General features: G+C 38.7%; 1 protein-coding gene across 2 annotated transcripts in view; it reads left to right on the plus strand.

The window, feature by feature from the left end:
• Window positions 1-18,001, plus strand: part of TANGO6 (transport and golgi organization 6 homolog) — a 185,022-nt gene that overhangs the window by 40,989 nt on the left and 126,032 nt on the right. For both annotated transcript variants that reach the window (XM_055554251.1, XM_055554252.1), the window contains exons 8-11: window positions 3,970-4,082; window positions 5,753-5,929; window positions 8,696-8,828; window positions 10,552-10,743. In XM_055554251.1, the coding sequence (XP_055410226.1) occupies window positions 3,970-4,082; window positions 5,753-5,929; window positions 8,696-8,828; window positions 10,552-10,743 (615 nt within the window). The remainder of the gene's footprint in view (window positions 1-3,969; window positions 4,083-5,752; window positions 5,930-8,695; window positions 8,829-10,551; window positions 10,744-18,001) is intronic.

Below are 18,001 nucleotides of genomic sequence, written 5' to 3' on the forward strand. Positions count from 1 at the left end.
GTTAGATGTCAGGTGCAGACCACACTGTTAACCTGCATGTGAGGCAAGACATTGGAAGGAGGGGGCTGTCCTTGGAAGAGACTGGCTACATTGTGGCCCTGGAGATTTATGGCAACCTTGATAGAAAGGGGCTATATAAGTTTCTTAGTAGAAGGAAGAGGAGGCCACACAGAGGTGCTGTCCATGGTGCCACTGGGAGCTTCAGCCCTACTTTGCAGAGGTTGCAGAAACAGGGCCATTAATAGCCTAACAAGCTGGGATCCACTGATTCTGAGGGGCTCCAGCAGGGATAAAGTTGGTATGGGTTAGGGATTGAAGAAAGAAAAATATTATGCACAAGAGATCAGTATTGAGAGGCCATGGGGTATATGCTTTGCTCTTTTTTTTTTTACTGTGATAAAACACACATAACATAAAATTATACATTTTACATTAAAATGTATAATTCAGTGGCATTCACAGTGTTGCACAGCCATCATCACCACTGGCTAGTTCCAGAACTTTTTCATCATCCCAAATGTAAACCCCATACCCATTAAGCATTCGGTTCCCACTTCTCCCTCCCTTCAACCGTGGGAGCTGCTAATCTGTTTTCTGTCTCTGGGTTGTGCATGGCTTTTATGTTAGACAGATCTGGGTTCATCCTGGCCCTGCCATTTCCTAACAGTCTACCTTTGCCCATCTAACTTCGCTTCTCTGAGCCTCAGTTTTCCACGGTTTTAGAATGAGAATAAAATGCTTAACTTGCAAGACTCTTGTGAGGATTGATCATATGTTAAATATTTAGCTGAATACCTGGTTCATTCTTGAGGAGACATGCAATAAATGGTTGTTACTGATTGCTTAATAAAAGCGGTAACAGTGTGGTGCCTTTAAGTTGTATACTGCTGCGTTTCAACTGCTTATTCACCAAAAATTCAGGTAACACAACTTAATCATCTATTCTTACAGGTGCTAAAGTAGGAAACTTGACTTCTGCCTTCCAGGCTAGTTGAAGAGGTCAGAGATAACTGTATATGCAAGGACCGATTATATGTTACAAGCTCTAAAATGCTTTTGGAATTTATAGAAGAAAAGTCATTGATGGTGGTTATTTGCTTAATGGTTTTGAATTAGAGAATGAATGAATGGACTGTTGAACAATGAACTAATATAGCAGGCCAATGGAAGAGGTAGAATTTAAGCTGGATCAATTTCATAAGTACCACTGCCTGTCTTTCATCTGTGAAATGCTGTCTGATCATTAGGATGCAGAGCAATTGTAGGGTGGATTTAAAAAAAAACAGATTTTGATGATTGTTTTAGATGGTCAGTCCAAAACTTTTGGAAAATAGATATACTTCCAGTAAGGACATTTAAAGAGAAGTAGATTGGAGCTCAGTCCAAGGAAGAATTTTAACTGAATGAATGTTGAAAGGGAGGTGACAATCCTGTTTGTATCAAGCAGAAGTCATTCAAGTTCTTTGAACTCTCATAGAAAAAGCTAATTGATCAGTTTGAGCCAAAGGAGACTTTAAATCTTTCTACTTTGAAAAAATTTTTTTCTCTGTTCTTATCTATGAACTTAATGGTTTATTAGTTGGTGACTTGATAAGAGTTACTCTTAATTTCTCCCTCTTTTCACATGGTCTTCCCCTCATCATGGTCTGTCCTTTTAAACTTGTTTTTCTTCCTAGCATTTTCACTACCTGATATTTTATATTTATTTAGTTTCTGTCCTCTCGCTAGAATGAAGCAGATAATTTGTTTCCCACTATATCCTTAGAACCACGAATATGTCTCACAAAATTGGCACTCAGTAAACATATGCTGCACCTTTATGTAAAAATGGGTAACATTTTCATTTGTATAAGTTAACTACAGTTTTTTCTGTTCCTTCTAAGAAAATATAGAAAAGTATTAGAGGAGAATTTAAGCATTGGAGGAATTTATCAACAACAGCATACCCTCTGAGAGATGTGCTTGATATGAATTCATGTTAAAGTTTGAAGTGCTTTGGCCCAGTAAATAATACAGATTTAGCTTCATTTGTTTTTTAGTTTTTTGTATTGAAGATGCTGGTAAGGAAGGATGGCTCCACAGGGATTACCTCTGGGAACACACAATCCAGAGCCAAACAATAGGCCCTTACGTTATCTGGAGGATCTCCTTTTTTACCTCCTGTAATTTGTGATATCATAATTAGGCCTGCATATTATTTCTGAACAGTGCCATACAATGTACCTCATTTAGCTGGGCTTATGGAGATTAGATCATGCACAGGAAGCTGGCTCCTTCGTTATCAGGCTCCACAGAGGAGTTGGGAGGCTTAAGGAGTATGAAAAATTAGGGTTGATTTAAAGGGACAGGGTTCTCTGGAAAAGCACAGAAATTTTTCCAGCTTGTGCCTCCTTGACCTTTAGTTTCCCATAAACATCATTGATTTCCACCTCACTCCTCTTTGTGTTAATTAGGGCCTCTTCTAAGTTTTCCTTTCTTCACCCTTTAAGATAGGTCTGCTTGTAGAGAGCAGACATGCGGACACCTTGGAGGAAGGGGAAGGCGAGACAAATTGGGAGAGCAGGATTGACATATATGTACTACCGTGTGTAAAGTAGCTAGTGGGAAGCTGCTGTATGGCACAGGGAGGCTCAGCTGGAATGTATGCAAACGTATAGTTGATTCACTTGTACAGCAGAAACTAGCACAATATTGTAAAACAATTATACTTAAAAAAAATAGGTCTGCTAATACAGACTTTGTGAGATTGTTATAATTTCAGTGAGCCAGGTCTTTAAAAGAATCTAACCTGGTACCTGGAAGATAAAAATCCTAGCATAGTTCCTGGAACACATACGTGTGTTCCATTGTCAAGTGTGTAATCATTGTCAGAGCCTCTTTTTTCTTCTTTTATTATTATTACAGTTGACACCGTCAGGTTTTAGTTAATTTATTAGAACAGAATTAAGTACATTTTAAAATCCTATTATGCTGATTGGAGTTTTGAATAGCATTTTAGCACTTTGTAAGGTATTTTAAATTATCCACCTTGAATAATAATAACAGTATTATTGTTTTAACTCATTTTATTCTTCCTGTTAGATCACAAGCAATGAAAGAGAACAATTTTTCTTCACTTTGGTATTCAGAGTAGTGCAGTGCCTAGAACAGTACTTTGATTCCAGTATGTATTCAGAAAAGTTTGTTGAATCCTTTTTGAAAGGTACAAATAAAATATTTAACATAGTTATTGTTAATAAGCTTCAGCATCCTCACACGCTTAACCCTATAAAGCCAGTGCAGATCTAGGTGCACATTGATTGAACTGGGGAGAATAGGACTTGCCCATGTGGCAGTCACATCTGGAGAATGACAAATCTAGGGACTTCCCTTGTCGTCCAGTTGCTGAGACTCTGTGCTCCCAATGCCGGGAGCCCGGGGTTCAATCCCTGGTCAGGGAACTAGATCCCACATGCCACAGGTAGAAGATTCTGCATACTGCAACTAAGACGCAGCACAGCCAAATAAATAAATAAAAACAAATATAAAAAAAAAAGGACAAACCTAGAGCGAACTTTTATTTTGCTTTTTTTCTTTCAAATCTAGTCTTAAGCTTTTCTGTTTGCTTGTTAGTCCTAGTAGCAGGGCCTTTAGCAGTAAGATAACTATTGTATAGATGAATAGTAGATGAGGAGGCTCTGAGCTAGTCAGAAGTAGGAAAGGAATAGGTCAGAAAATGGGTCCATCTGCCTGGTTCCCCAGCAGTTCTTCAGGCTGCATGCATGAAGGGTGATGCTTCATTTCAGTCTCGCTGTGTTTCAACCTGTCTGCCAATCTCAGGTGTTTTCCTTAGCCTTAGACTTAAAAATGTTCACCTTAGGACTGGAGTGTTACTTAAGGTAAGCCTTCAGCCCTGCTGATAAGTGTGCAGTGTTTGACTCCCATTCCTCAGGCCTTGCACTCACTGTACCACTGTGTCCTTTTCCCTAGGTGTATGTGGTCGGGAATGAACCTTTATCAGTTTTGGTGGATTCTCTGCTTCCTGTCCTGGGAGTCCTCTTCTCTCTTTACTGTTTTACCAAGCAGAGTGTGTCTCATATAAGGTAAACAACCTAGAGAACCTTCTTGTTTGTAAACAGTGAAGTCTGTCTTGCATGTTGTTCTCCTTTTGAATATGACTTATGCCTCTTTGTAGTTGTTTTTTTTTTTTTCTTTCAAGGTCAGAAAAACTTCTGACAGTCCTCTAGAAAAGAAAGAGCGCTTTGCAGATTGCAGGGGAATTGGATTTAGTTTCTAAAATGACCTTCCTCAGCCTCTGTTTTAGACATCAGAGGGAAAATCTCTGTACACGTATGAGCATGCCCCTGTTTGACCAGTGAACAATACTGCTACTATATGTCTGGGGAGGAGGAAATAGAGGTTAGACCATGAACACCTTGTGAGCAGTTAGAAATCAAGTTTGGGAAACCTGGATCTGAATGTGGCACTCTGTAATTTAGGCCTGGATTTGGTGTTTGTGCACAGTGTTAATGAGAATGAAGGAGTCCCTCAGTCATCCAGAAAATAATCTTCTGTATTGAAATTTAAGTAGGACTCATTATGTATGGACACTGTTCTCACAGTGATTTATATTGTTTCTCTCTCTTTATTAGACTTAAATTGGAAGATTGGGATTGACACATACACACTACTAGGTATAAAATAGATAATAAGGACCTGCTATATAGCACAGGGAACTCTACCCAATACTCGATAATGGCCTATATGGGAAAAGAACCTTAAAAAAGGATGGATATATGTATATGTATAACTAATTCAGTTAGCTATACACCTGGAACTAATACAACATTGCAAATCAACTATACTCCAATAAAAATTTAAAAAATTTCTATCCTTTCCGAAGTCCTACAGAATTCTGATTTTTGGTGTTTGGAAATCCCCCATATGTAATCTCATACACAGTAATAGTATCTTCTTCATAGGGTTATTATGAAGACTAATTATATTGAAGTAAGTGTATAGCACTGTCCTTGGCAAATTATAAGCTCAATAAATAGTCATTATCATCATCATTGTTAACTGATAAAGGGAAGTACTCAGTCCGGCATATTATTCACAGCTTACATATTGCCTTTTGGTTAGGGTGTCACTGAAGCCTACAGCCATGAGGGAAGTGACAAGAGAAAGTGCATTGGAAGATGGAGGGTATAAATGTGTGAATTTGGCTTCTGAAGACCATTCCTATAATAACTCTTGTTCTAGTTTTGAAATTGAAGTCCTCACAGCACTATCATGTCTCATCAGACTGAGAAGGAAGAAGCAAACATTTATTCCACTTCTGTCCTGGTTGACTGGCACAGATAAGAGGGGATAAGGAATCAGCAAGAATTTGCTGGTGTACTATTTCTTGGTCACCAGTTATTGGTCCCATTGACGGTAGTTGGTTTGATCCGTGCCAGCTCTCTTTCACAGTGCCTGATCCAAAGGCAGTGAGTACACTTGGAATTAACAAAAAAAACCATGTGGGGCTCATGTGTCATATCAGAGCTGCTTCTACAGCCAGAGATTAGTCAGTCGCTCATCAAATTTTAGGATGTTTGCTTTCTGAAATTCTTAAGCATAGTTTCCGCTCCCACACGTCAGTAATACTAGGTGATTGTGCCAGCGTTTAGAATGCATGGAACCTGACAGTCATTCTTTCTTTTTCTGTGTTAACTTGTTAGACATGTAGAGTATGATGACAAGCTCATTTATAACTGCTTTTTTCTGCCAGGTCACTTTGCCAAGAGATCTTATTATGGATTCTGGGGAGACTGGAGAGAAAGAAGGCAATTGCTAGCCTGAAAGGATTTGCAGGGTTGGACAAATCTGTGCCCTCTCTGCATTCTCTGTGCCACTTTAGAGCTGCCACTCAGGGCGGCATTATGATCGCCATCAAAGAGGCTGTTTGGTGAGTCCACCCATTCTTTGCTCTCTCTTCAGATTTAATTGTACCCAAAAGGCTGTTCTATGACTTGTCCACTAAGGGGCGCTGATAGAAAGGAAACCAGAAATTAGCAGCTGAGGTGCTATTTATAATCTCTAAGTGAAAGGTGAGCCTTAAATGATCCTCCAGGTTTTTCCTAGATGCTAAATAATAGGTGCAGTTTACTGCAGTCTCACAGCTCTGTGTCATAACAAGCCCACTTATTTCGCAGAGTCTTTGCCAGTGAATCAGAGTAACTGGCAAACACCTTTCACCCTCAACACTGTAACAATCCAGTTCTCTTTCTGACATTCAAAATGGTATATGTGTGTTCAGAGTCAGACTTACCCCTAAGGGAAATTCTCTCAGAGCACTCTTACGGTAATTTTGTGATAGAGGTTTGTTTCTCTTAGGGATTGTTTAGAAAGCAGCTAACTGATGTTAGTGGAATGGATAATTTATTTCTCCTATGTCTCACAAATGTATTTTACATTATTTCCATTTTCTGGGTGATATGTGTATATGTTTCCACCTCAGAACATAAATTCCTGTTGATCAGAGTCCATGTAATATTTAACTGGTGGCAGCTGCTCTACTCAAATGGCACATCACATTCAAAGTCCTGCTGTTTGTTTAAGTGTTTAAGTCTAATATTTTTATTCATGGTCAGCTTGATTAAGTTGGTTTTTTTTTTTTTTTTGGTTAAGTTTTAAAACACTTATTCAATCAGAAAATTTTTCTATATTTCGAACAGAAAAAAAATATTGATTGCAAATAGAACCATCAGTGTAGGTTTTGCAGTTACAACTATGCCCCTGAACAAAGGGAGCTTAATATTTTTTGTCATGTTTATTTAAAACCATTTTGAAACAGTTTAGACTAGAACCAATTTAGTGACTGCATAGAAAATTTCATAGTATTTGACTTATCAGCAGTTAAAACTTACTGCTATCTTAACAGTCTTTAGTGCAAGTATGTCAAAATCAATAGTTTCTATTGAAACTATAGTTTCTCTCCTTGGCAGGAAAAAAAGTAAATAGGCAGTGATTGAATGAATCTCCATTCACTGCCAGAAGCAATAGATCCTTAACTAGGGGTCTCTACATGGACTTCTGGGACTCTATAATCCCCTTGAAATTACACACAAGGGATTTTTTATATGCAAATACAGATTCTTTGCTGAAAATAGGGTCCATAGCTTCCATTACATATTGAAGACATTCCATTTCTCCAGTAAGTTGACACTGTACCAGACTGGGATGGTGGAGTGGTGGTGGTGTCTGGTGTGTGTGTTTACGATTTCTTCTAAAACTGCTCATGGTGTTCATCCCCCAAGCCTGTGGTCTTTATCGCCCCTTACCTTTCACTCCACCATTCTGCCCAGCAGCATTAGTTATCAATAAGAAGTCTGATTAAAGAAACTAGAAGAGCAGCTTAGATTTTATCATCTTTGGATCCAGAATTTTTACTTTTCTGGAGCTAAATATGACTATTTGAAATTGATTCTTCCATTGCAGTTTTAAGAATGAATAAAACAATGCTTCTGAAGGTAATGGTTAGCATATCTTTTTTTATTTCTTCAAGAATCTTTGAATATGGTATTTCATTTTGATAAGATGGTTCACAGAAGATTAGACACAATTTCAGCTTTTCTTCTAACTTAAAATGTGTTGGAGATAACATGAATGATCTCTAAAAGATAGGGTAATATAGGAAGTAATCCTAAACTTAACTTCTAGGTGATTCATTCTACTAAAGGATTATAAATACTATGTTACTAGTGAACCAGCAGATTGGGACATACTGCCCAGTGAGACTGTGTGCTGAATTAACTTTAATAATTGTACTTTTCACTGAAATGAAGCAGCACCTGTCATTTTTTCCCTCAATTTAATCTGAAAGAAGTTTTGTTCTTTTATCACAAAAATAGTAAATGTTCTTTGTATAATATAAAAAAGCATAAAGAGGAAACAAAAGTTACCAACTATCCTAATCACAGTTTACACGATTTTAGCGTCTTGTTTTTAGTGTATCTTCTGTACCTTTGTATTTATTTACATGATATAGTATAAGAATATTATATGTTGGCTTTTTCACTTGTCTGATGAATGAAAACTAGAAGCCATAGTACCTTATGAGAATTTTCCTTAAACTTTTTGCAGAAATCACAACACTGTTTTTGATAATTTAGCCACAGTATTACTTGGAAATTCAGCCTGCTCAGTTTTCTGAATCTATGGATTTTTACAAGTCAACAATTGGCTCACTGAGATTGACTGAATCTCTTCCTATGAAGATTATGTCTTTTTCCCACTGCTCATAACCCTTAGCAGCTCATTGAAAAAAAATCCAAGCTCATTTGACTGGCATCCAGCATTCTCTGTGGTCTGGCCTCGCTTTTCAGCCTTCTCTTGTCTCTTCTCTTCTTCAGGAACCAGAATATATGCATAAACCTGTACTTTAATTCCTCATTGCATTTGAAGCTTATTGAAATAATATCAATAGTGATCTTTCAACGTCCATCTTCAAATGAATCTTTCCCCATTTGAGCAAATGACTACACAAAACATGATAGCCTAGCTTCTGAGAATAAATAACTTTTTCAGCATGGAGAAACAGGAAAATAATTTAAACATTTTTGAGCTTTATAATGATTTACTGTATGAAATTAACATGTTACTTTAGAAGATTATTAATGGGGTCTCCAAAAAAAGAATAACTCTGGGAAATAAATCTCCCCCTGCATTGCAGTGATGAAGATGAAGATGAAGCCCTGTATCAAAAGGTGTCCTCAGAGCAGTGCCGAGTGGAGCACCTTGGGGGCTTGCTGTCCCATTGCCAGGAATGTGGTTTAGCAGGTGACTTCTTCATCTTCTGCTTGAAGGTAAGAATTGTGTATAGCTCACTGTCATTTTTATTCTAGGGTAGTATCAGGAGCACCTTTGAATTTGCCAGGCAGTCATAATTTTAGGTTCTAAAATTAGGTCTTAATTTAGGAGAAATAAAGTTCATAGGGTAATATTTTCTTTTCAGTAGCGTTTGGTTCAGTCAAAAAGAAATTTACCTTCAGCAGTATACATAGGATCGAACTCCTTTGCGAGGTAATCTCCACTGAATTTTTAGAGATGACCAAAGTAAAGCGATTGATCTACGAAAGGGTTAATCTTTGCTCTGTGTTGACAGTAAGAACTCTTTTGAAGTTAATAGCAGGTTTTACAGCTGTGGAATAATCCCTCATCCTTTCTGACTGTTGTTTTGTCAGGTATTTGCAAAGGAGATTTAGCAGTTCTGCCCCTCTCATTTCATTTTGTAGCCACTTGAAACCTTTTCCGGGTTTATTTCTTAGCCTGGTGGCTTTGTTTTCTTTTGCTCTAATGTCAGTAACTTACACCCTGTTACTCCTTATTTGCATTGTTAGAGGCCATGAGTCAGTGTCTCTGATTCCCTGTCATTGATCTCTGCCTTCTTTTATTTTCCCTAAAAAAAATGTCCACTCTAAGAGAATGTCTTTGGAGTTTAAGGTTGGTGTGGGTTGGGAGAATGAAAGGAGGAAATCAGGGCTAACGTTCCTAGAATTGAAGTGGGGGATACTTTTTTGAGGTTTCTCACCTCTCTTATTCACATTCATACCCCTGTGCAGCCACTCACTGTAAATAACATCCCAAGAAAATACTCTCCTAATTGGATGATTTTTTAAAATTTGTTTCAAAAAGTCAAAAGGCTTTGCTCTAAACCAAAGTTCCTCTACCTTGGTGCTATTGACATGTTGAGCTAGGTATTTGTTTCTTTGAGTGGGGGCTTCCTGTTCATCATAGGATGTTTACCAGCATCCCTGACCTCTACTCAGAGATGTCTGTGTCATCTCCCAGTTATGACAACCAAAAATGTCCCTCAACATTGCTAAGTGCCCACTGGAGAGCAAAATTGCCCAGAAACAGTTGGGCTCCACTGCTCTAAACTGTCAGTTATTAATACTGTGGTTAAAGTATTCATTATTATGGAACTTAAGGTTTTCCCTTCCCAAGGAAATTTACAGATGAAAGCTAGGGAAAATCTTATAAAACCCACAGTAATGAATTACCTGTTAGTAGAAGTTCAGTTCTGAATATCCTAGGGAAAAAGAATTCTGGTGGTAAAAGCATCTAATAGTCACTGAAAAGGGTTTGGAAATGTTATATGACCTCAGTTCAAGGGAGGCTAGTGGTAGAGATCATAAAAATAGTGATAAAGTAAGTAGTTTGTCAGGCTAGTTCTTTGTGTGTGTTTATGATTTTTATTGTAAAGTTTATCATTTTCATATACTTGGCACATTGATATATGTATTACTCTGCAACTTACCTCTTCCATTCAGTTGTGTTTTTAAGATTATATTGATATCTGTGTAGATCTAGTTCATTTATTTCAACTGCTGCAATATAGTAAATACATCACAGCTTATTCATTCTCTTATCGAAGGACATTTGTTTCCAGTTTTTGGCTATTATAACTAATGCTGTAATGAACAGAGACTGGTTCTCCATATATACATTTCAAATGAGTTTTCTGTTTTTAAAGTCCTTAGTTCTGTAGGATTTTTCTTTACTTTTTCTTTTCTCCCACACTGATAGGAGTTAACTCACGTGGCTGTGGAAAATGAAACAGAGTTAAAAATGAAGTCTTTCTCCAGCAAAAGCCTTTTGGAATTAGAACAGCACCAGACTCTTCTGGTGGAAGGTCAGGAGCGGAAGCTGCTGGTTCTTCAACTGTTGGCTCTTCTGTGTGAGAGAATGTCTGAGCAGATATTCACCAACATCACTCAGGTCAGTGGCTGCCACATAGCGGGATCCCAGCCTGGTGGTATTTGTCTATTTTGGTTTCTTTCATTCTTTCCCAAAGATATTTTTTAAAATGTCACTCAGAGTGTGTTTTGATGACACTTGTATCAGTGCTACACCTGGAATTCTGGTTAAAAGTAAATTACTGAGCCCACACCAGACTAAGAGAATCAGTACTTTCATAGGTCCTGGGAATCGTCATGTTTAACAAGCTCTTGAAGTGGTTCTTGTGCACATAAAACAGAACTGTTTTAAATATTTATATATCTCAGTGGTTTTCAACTTTTGGTGCAAATAAATTGCCTGGGATCTTCTTCCTAATATTGATGCCCAGCCCACTTTTAGAAATTCTGATTCAGCATGTCTACTTTAGAGTCTGGGCATATGTATTTTTTATTTTAAGCTCCATAGATAATTTTAATGTACACTAAAGGTTGAGAATGAGGGACTTCTCTAGCAGTCCAGTTGTTAGGACTCTGGCCTTTCAATGCAGAGTGCACGGGTTCAACCCCTGGTCTGGGAACTAAGATCCTGTAAGCTATATGTCATGGCAGGAAAAAAAAAAAGTTGAGAATGATTAAAACTCAAATTTGAAAAAAAAAATCACTAATGATAAGATCACATTGAATTTTATAGGTCCTCTAACTCATAGCTTATCACAACCTGTGAAGTGTTTTTGTTGCCTTTTTATTTTGCCAATGAAGTTTACAGATTTTATTTAGTGCTTTCAGGATCAAGTAACTGTGGATCAGATCAGTGCTTGAATTTAATGGCTCAGCCTTTTTTTTTTTAGCCAGTGTTTTTTACATACATATATATTTATTTATTTATTTTTGGCTGTGCTGGATTTTTACTACTGAAAGGGCTTTTCTCTAGCTGCAGCGAGCAGGGGCTACTCTTCATTGCAGTGCACGGGCTTCTCATTGCAGTGGCTTCTCTTGTTACGGAGCATGGTCTCTGGGGCCTGCAGGCTTCAATAGCTGTGGCACATGGACTCAGTGGTTGAGCTCAGGGGCTCTGGAACATGGCTTAATAGCTGTGGTGCATGGGCTTAGCTGCTCCACAGCATGAGGGATCTTCCTGGACCAGGGAATGAATGTGTCTCCTGCATTGCCAAGCAGATTCTTTACCTCTGAGCCACTAGGGAAACCTTTTGCCAGCATTTTTTAAAAGTAGGAATTGAAAGTACTAAAGCATAGGCAGTGTAGTCATATTTTACCCTTTACCACAGTTGGTTGTGGCTTGGTTGGTGAATAATCAGCTGTAAGATGGTCTGATTGTCACACTTAAATCTGACACTCCAGCTCTTTGTATCATCGTCATTGTCCTCTGCCTTCGGGTGTTGCTAAGCAGCATTTCACTACAGCTCCTGCTGAGAAAATTTGCAGCTGCCTGTCAGCTCTGACTTATGGTGCCTGTTTAATGAGATTTATGCTCATGATTTCTTTTCTGGCCTCTTACTCCTTCAGCTCATTGACCCTGTATTACTCGGTAGGGTGATTTGTTTCTCCTGTGTTTATATCAATTCGCTAAAGAATTTTTCACCCAGACCTTGTTTTTGTCTCAGAATGCCCATTGGAAAGGGAAATGGTTTAAAAACTGATATGACTTACACTTTCCCACTTATCTCCCTTTGCTCCTAATTAAGGAACAATGGCATTAGGCTGATACAAAAGTGATTTGTCCCATTAAATTTTCCTTCATCTGAGGTTGAACTGTATCACAACAAAAAGGACCACACAAAACCCCACTGAACTGCATCTTGTAGACTTAGTGATGGTGATAATTTTGGTATATTATTTTGAAATACATACATGCATATGGATAAATGATAAGTAATAAATTAAAAGTAATTTTGTTAATATCATTAGGAATGAAGACTTTCAGTGTAAAAAATAAAAGAGTTTAATGAATTTAAGTTAAGTAGAACCCCTGTCATATTACATTTTAACTGGAAGTGTTTGTTTGAACTCAGTTTTTCTCGTTTTTAAAAACAGATATTTCCTAGCTCAGTCCATTGTCCGTGCCAAGAAGCAATGACAGTCCAGTAGCCCTAAGCATCACTAGTACCAGATTATAGTTTCTAATCACCACTTCCTACCAGAAGAACACAAAGCTCATTGGATTAAAGGTTCATTCAGGTCCAGGGCAGAAATTGTACAGTGTAAGCCTTAGGGCATCTTGTTGTGCCTGAAAACCAGGAAGCAGTCTGAGATTAACAGGCTCATGTCAGTAGTGTTCAGAAGTTAACTTTGGAGGGGCTCGCACTGACCACAGGTAGGACAATTTGAGCATGAAAAAGAATAATGCCTGCAGTGGATTGAAATGCATCTAGGTCCCCCCCAAAAGGTATTTTGTAGGACATCTTTGGAGGTTCCTAGGTGATCAGTTCACTACTTTGTAAATCGATAAATGCAGGGAAAGAATAAGACATTTATCTTTCCTGTGGGAACTATGTTTCCATGTAATTAGTCAATGAAGAAATTTTTTTCTTTGTGTAAGAGCCACAGCTGGAAAATTCAAAATGAGAACTATAAAATTATATCAATATTTTTCAATCCCCTAATGAAATAATCGATTGAGGTAGCAATCATCAGTGTCTACAAAAACCATTAGGGATACTTTATAATGAATGTATTAGGCCAAATATACCCAAACCATCTGATCCTTTCTTCTCCCAGCATTTAATTATAAAAACTTTCCAAAATTTCGAAGAATTTTATAGTGATTATCTGGATGTCCACCACCTAGATTCTGTCATTAGTCTTTTACTGTATTTGCTTTATCACATTTTTATCTATATCTCCATCTGCCTGTCCATTTTATTTTTGGTGGATTTTAGGGTTAATGCTAATATCAGTATGTCGTTGTTCAGTTGCCCAGTCATGTCTGACGCTTTGACTCATTTCAGAGAGTCAAAGAAAGAGTGTTAGTATATGTTTCCCTATATATTTCAGCTTATTCTGATTAATTTTTTTTTTTTTTTTGGTTGCATTGTGCGGCTTGTGCAATCTTAGTTCCCCAACCAGGGATTAAACCTGCACCCTCAGCAGTGAAAGCAAGTAGTCCCAGTCACTGGACTGCCAGGGAATTCACTGGGCTGAGTAATCTTAGCATCACTATAAGAAGAGAAGCAGACATTATTATGTGCCTCTCATGTAATGCAGTACGACATATGCCATACCACCAGGAAGTGTTCTTCCTCTCCAAACCCCCAAACAATATAAAACAATCCCCATCCCCTTACCACCCCACAGGATAAAGGAGCAAATTAAGTGCAATGAAGAAGCAATTAGCCAAATCCATGATGCAGGAAATTCCATAGTACAAATGACCCAGTTTCTTCATCACATAAATGGCATTAAGGAGGGACAGGGCTGTTGCAGCTTAAAAGGGACTTGAGACCTATCAGGGAAGTGTAATGAGTGGTTCTTGATTCAAACAAACCAATTGTACCAAGACATTCTTGTAAAAGTCATGGACCCAGTGTTAGAAGATATAAGGAATTTGTTTTTTGTGTATTTGTAGTAAAGGTAGTTACGTAAAAGGGGCTTCCCAGATAGCTCAGTTGGTAAAGAATCCGCCTACTGTGCAGGAGACCCCAGTTTGATTCCTGGGTTAGGAAGATCCCCTGGAGAAGGGATAGGCTACCCACTCCAGTATTCTTGGGCTTCCCTGGTGACTCAGACAGTAAAGAAGAATCTGCCTGCAATGAAGGAGACCTGGATTTGATCCCTGAGTTGGGAAGATCCTCTGGAGGAGGGCATGGCAACCCACTCCAGTATTCTTGCCTGGGAAGTCCCCATGGACAGAGGAGCCTGGTGGCCTACAGTCCATGGGGTCACAAAGAGTCGGACACAACTGAGCATCTAAACACAGCACATTTATGTAAAAATACACATCTCTCTATTTGTTACAAATGCATATTGAAGGATTCCTGGATGAAAGATGAAAAATTTAAAAAACTGTGTTCAGTTAAATGAAGAATGATTATTAAATTGTGATATATTCATACAATGGAAAAAAAAAACTGTGTTGGCAAATGGTATATTAGTATGTGAGATAATGCAGAGAAGAATGAGGCATGGAATGGTCTTTACTGATTCAGAGCCCTGTTCCAACTCCCAAGTTCTTTTATTCCATAAATATGTATTGAGGGCCTACTATGTGCCACCTACTCTTCTAGGTATCAGAGACATAGCAGTGAACAAAACAGACATATCTGTGCTCTCATGGAGCTTCAGTCAGTTCAGTTCAGTCACTCAGTCGTGTCCGACTCTTTGCAACCCCATGAATCACAGCACACCAGGCCTCCCTGTCCATCACTAACTCCCGGAGTTCACTCAGACTCACGTCCATCGCATCGGTGATGCCATCCAGCCATCTCATCCTCTGTCGTCCCCTTCTCCTCCTGCCCCCCATCCCTCCCAGTATCAGGGTCTTTTCCAGTGAGTCAACTCTTCGCATGAGGTGGCCAAAGTACTGGAGTTTCAGCTTTAGCATCATTCCTCCAAAGAAATCCCAGGGCTGATCTCCTTCAGAATGGACTGGTTGGATCTCCTTGCAGTCCAAGGGACTCTCAAGAGTCTTCTCCAACACCACAGTTCAAAAGCATCAATTCTTCGGCGCTCAGCTTTCTTCACAGTCCAACTCTCATGTCCATACATGACCACTGGAAAAACCATAGCCTTGACTAGACGGACCTTTGTTGGCAAAGTAATGTCTCTGCTTTTCAATATGCTGTCTAGGTTGGTCATAACTTTTCTTCCAAGGAGTAAGCGTCTTTTAATTTCATGGCTGCAGTCACCGTCTGCAGTGATTTTGGAGCCCCCCAAAATAAAGTCTGACACTGTTTCCACTGTTTCCCCATCTATTTGCCATGAAGTGATGGGACCAGATGCCATGATCTTCATTTTCTGAATGTTGAGCTTTAAGCCAACTTTTTCACTCTCCACTTTCACTTTCGTGAAGAGGCTTTTTAGTTCCTCTTCACTTTCTGCCATAAGGGTGGTGTCATCTGCATATCTAGGTTATTGATATTTCTCCTGGCAATCTTGATTCCAGCTTGTGCTTCTTCCAGCCCAGCGTTTCTCATGTTGTACTCTGCATGGAAGTTAAATAAGCAGGGTGACAATATACAGCCTTGACGTACTCCTTTTCCTATTTGGAACCAGTCTGTTGTTCCATGTCCAGTTCTAACTGGAGCTTACATTCATATGTATATATAGAGAGACAGTAAACAAGGCAAAATACACAGCATGTTAGATGATGATAAGCACCAGAGAGAAAAAATCTAACAAGTAAAGGGATGGTGAAGGGAGTGTGGTAAGGTAAATGGGGTGGTCATGGAGAATCTCACTGAGAAAAGTAACTTTTGAGCAAAGATCTGAAGCAGGGAAGGAGGGAGCCATTGATATACCTAGGGGAAGAGTGTTTCAGATGAGAGGGAGTATGCCCAGAGTGTGGCAGGCTCAGGAAGGGGGCCAGTGTATATGGAGTGGAATGAACAAGATTCCCTTTTTCCTGCCCTTCCAGGAAACTGCCACCTGCTGCACCATTCTGTAACTAGATCACTGTAATTCGCAGAGTAAAAGGGGTTCTATTTTCATATGTTACATTTTTTAACATAAGTAACACCTGCACCTGCTCACTGTAAAAATATTTAAGCCACATAAGAGTACAAATTTTTTAAAAAGTAGAGACTTCTGATTAAAGATGCTATATTGAACAAAAGATGGTGTTTATCTGTTCCCTCTGGAAACCACAGTGACCAGCAGAGCAGGAGAGGAGATACAGTGGGTCAAAGAGAGTAACAATATTTGGAAACTAAAAGATAGTAGCAACTTCAGAAAATGGAAAGCCAAGTGCTTGCATGAGAGAAGTCAGGAAGCAAAGCCATGTGCCTCTAAAGAGCTGTTAAAAGTTTTTTGAAAAAAGGGGAGAAAAAGCAAACCACTTCTCCCTGCAGAAGTCTGGAAGGACTCGGGGCACCAGATGAGCCCTAAAGATGGAGCTGAATTTGAACCATGTTGACAAGCTCCACAAGAGTCAGAAGACTATTTGATTCCTTCTTTAACTTTGTACAACCACCTCCCCTCCCCAGCAAAAAACTAGAGGTTTATTGTTGAGAGAGGTTGAACCCAAAGACTTTGAACTTGGCTGATGCAGCACGCTTCAGAATGGGAGGATTAAGTCAAAGTCTGCAGACTTAACAGTGAGGCCTCAGCTCCCTTACAGTCATCTGTAAGGGCACTGTTGGCAACAGGTTTACATATCCCCAAAGGATCATTGTGACGATTTAAGTGAGTAAATACCTATAATACATTCAGAACAGTACCTGGTAAATTGTAAATGCTTACTATTGTCACTAAAATAGCTAAGTAAAACCAGTTGCCTCTGTAGAATCAGATGGGGAGAAATAGGGTAGGCAACTGTCATTTTTTCCTTATAAACTTTCACGAGTATTTGGCTTTTAGAATGACATAGCTTTACAAAAATGTTTAAGTAAAAAATAAAGGTGTCTTCCATTGTCTGCTCAATACACATAAATTCTAGACCAACAGCAGTCACATACCTACCTATTCTCATGGCTGACAGTTCATAAAATCACAGGAAATGATTAGTGGGGGAGGAGGTGTTGTCAAAATGGGTATAGAGGTTTTGTTGTTACAGGAAAGTTTAGGGACAGAGGTACTTCATAAATAACAATACCAGCTGGCTGTCATACCAGTTAACAGTGCCCAGGTTTTTTTTTTTTTCCCTTTAATACACATACAAACTGAAAGTTTCTTTCTTAACAAAATTAGGATCATACTACTTGTTTAGCAATATTAAGCATAGTAGATAGATCAATCTATAGGGGGGTAGATAGATCAGTAGGTAGTTAGGCAGAGAGATAGAGGAGAGGAATTTAGAATAAGTTGGAAGACTAGATAATTCTGTTCCAGCATTTTAACAGTGTATTTGTGCTGAAATAGAAGCTTCCTATAATCAAGGAGTGTTTTAGAAGACTCTTTGAAGGCAAAATAGGTGGAACCCAAGATGGTAGATGCACCAGTTTCTCTGGGAAAAGCCAGTGTCCTTAACTTCTAGTAATCAATAAATTCTCAGGCTTGAGAGGGTGGTGAAAATTGCCATAACCCATGTTGTTTATTCCAGTAAGTGGAACTTTTAATAACCTTTCTAGTTTCCTGCCTTACCTCCAAAAGACAAGTGTTAACAAGCCATTCTCCTGACTTTAAGT

The sequence above is a fragment of the Bubalus kerabau genome, chromosome 17 (assembly GCF_029407905.1).
Source record: "Bubalus kerabau isolate K-KA32 ecotype Philippines breed swamp buffalo chromosome 17, PCC_UOA_SB_1v2, whole genome shotgun sequence".
In the NCBI taxonomy this organism is placed as follows: Eukaryota; Metazoa; Chordata; class Mammalia; order Artiodactyla; family Bovidae; genus Bubalus; species Bubalus kerabau.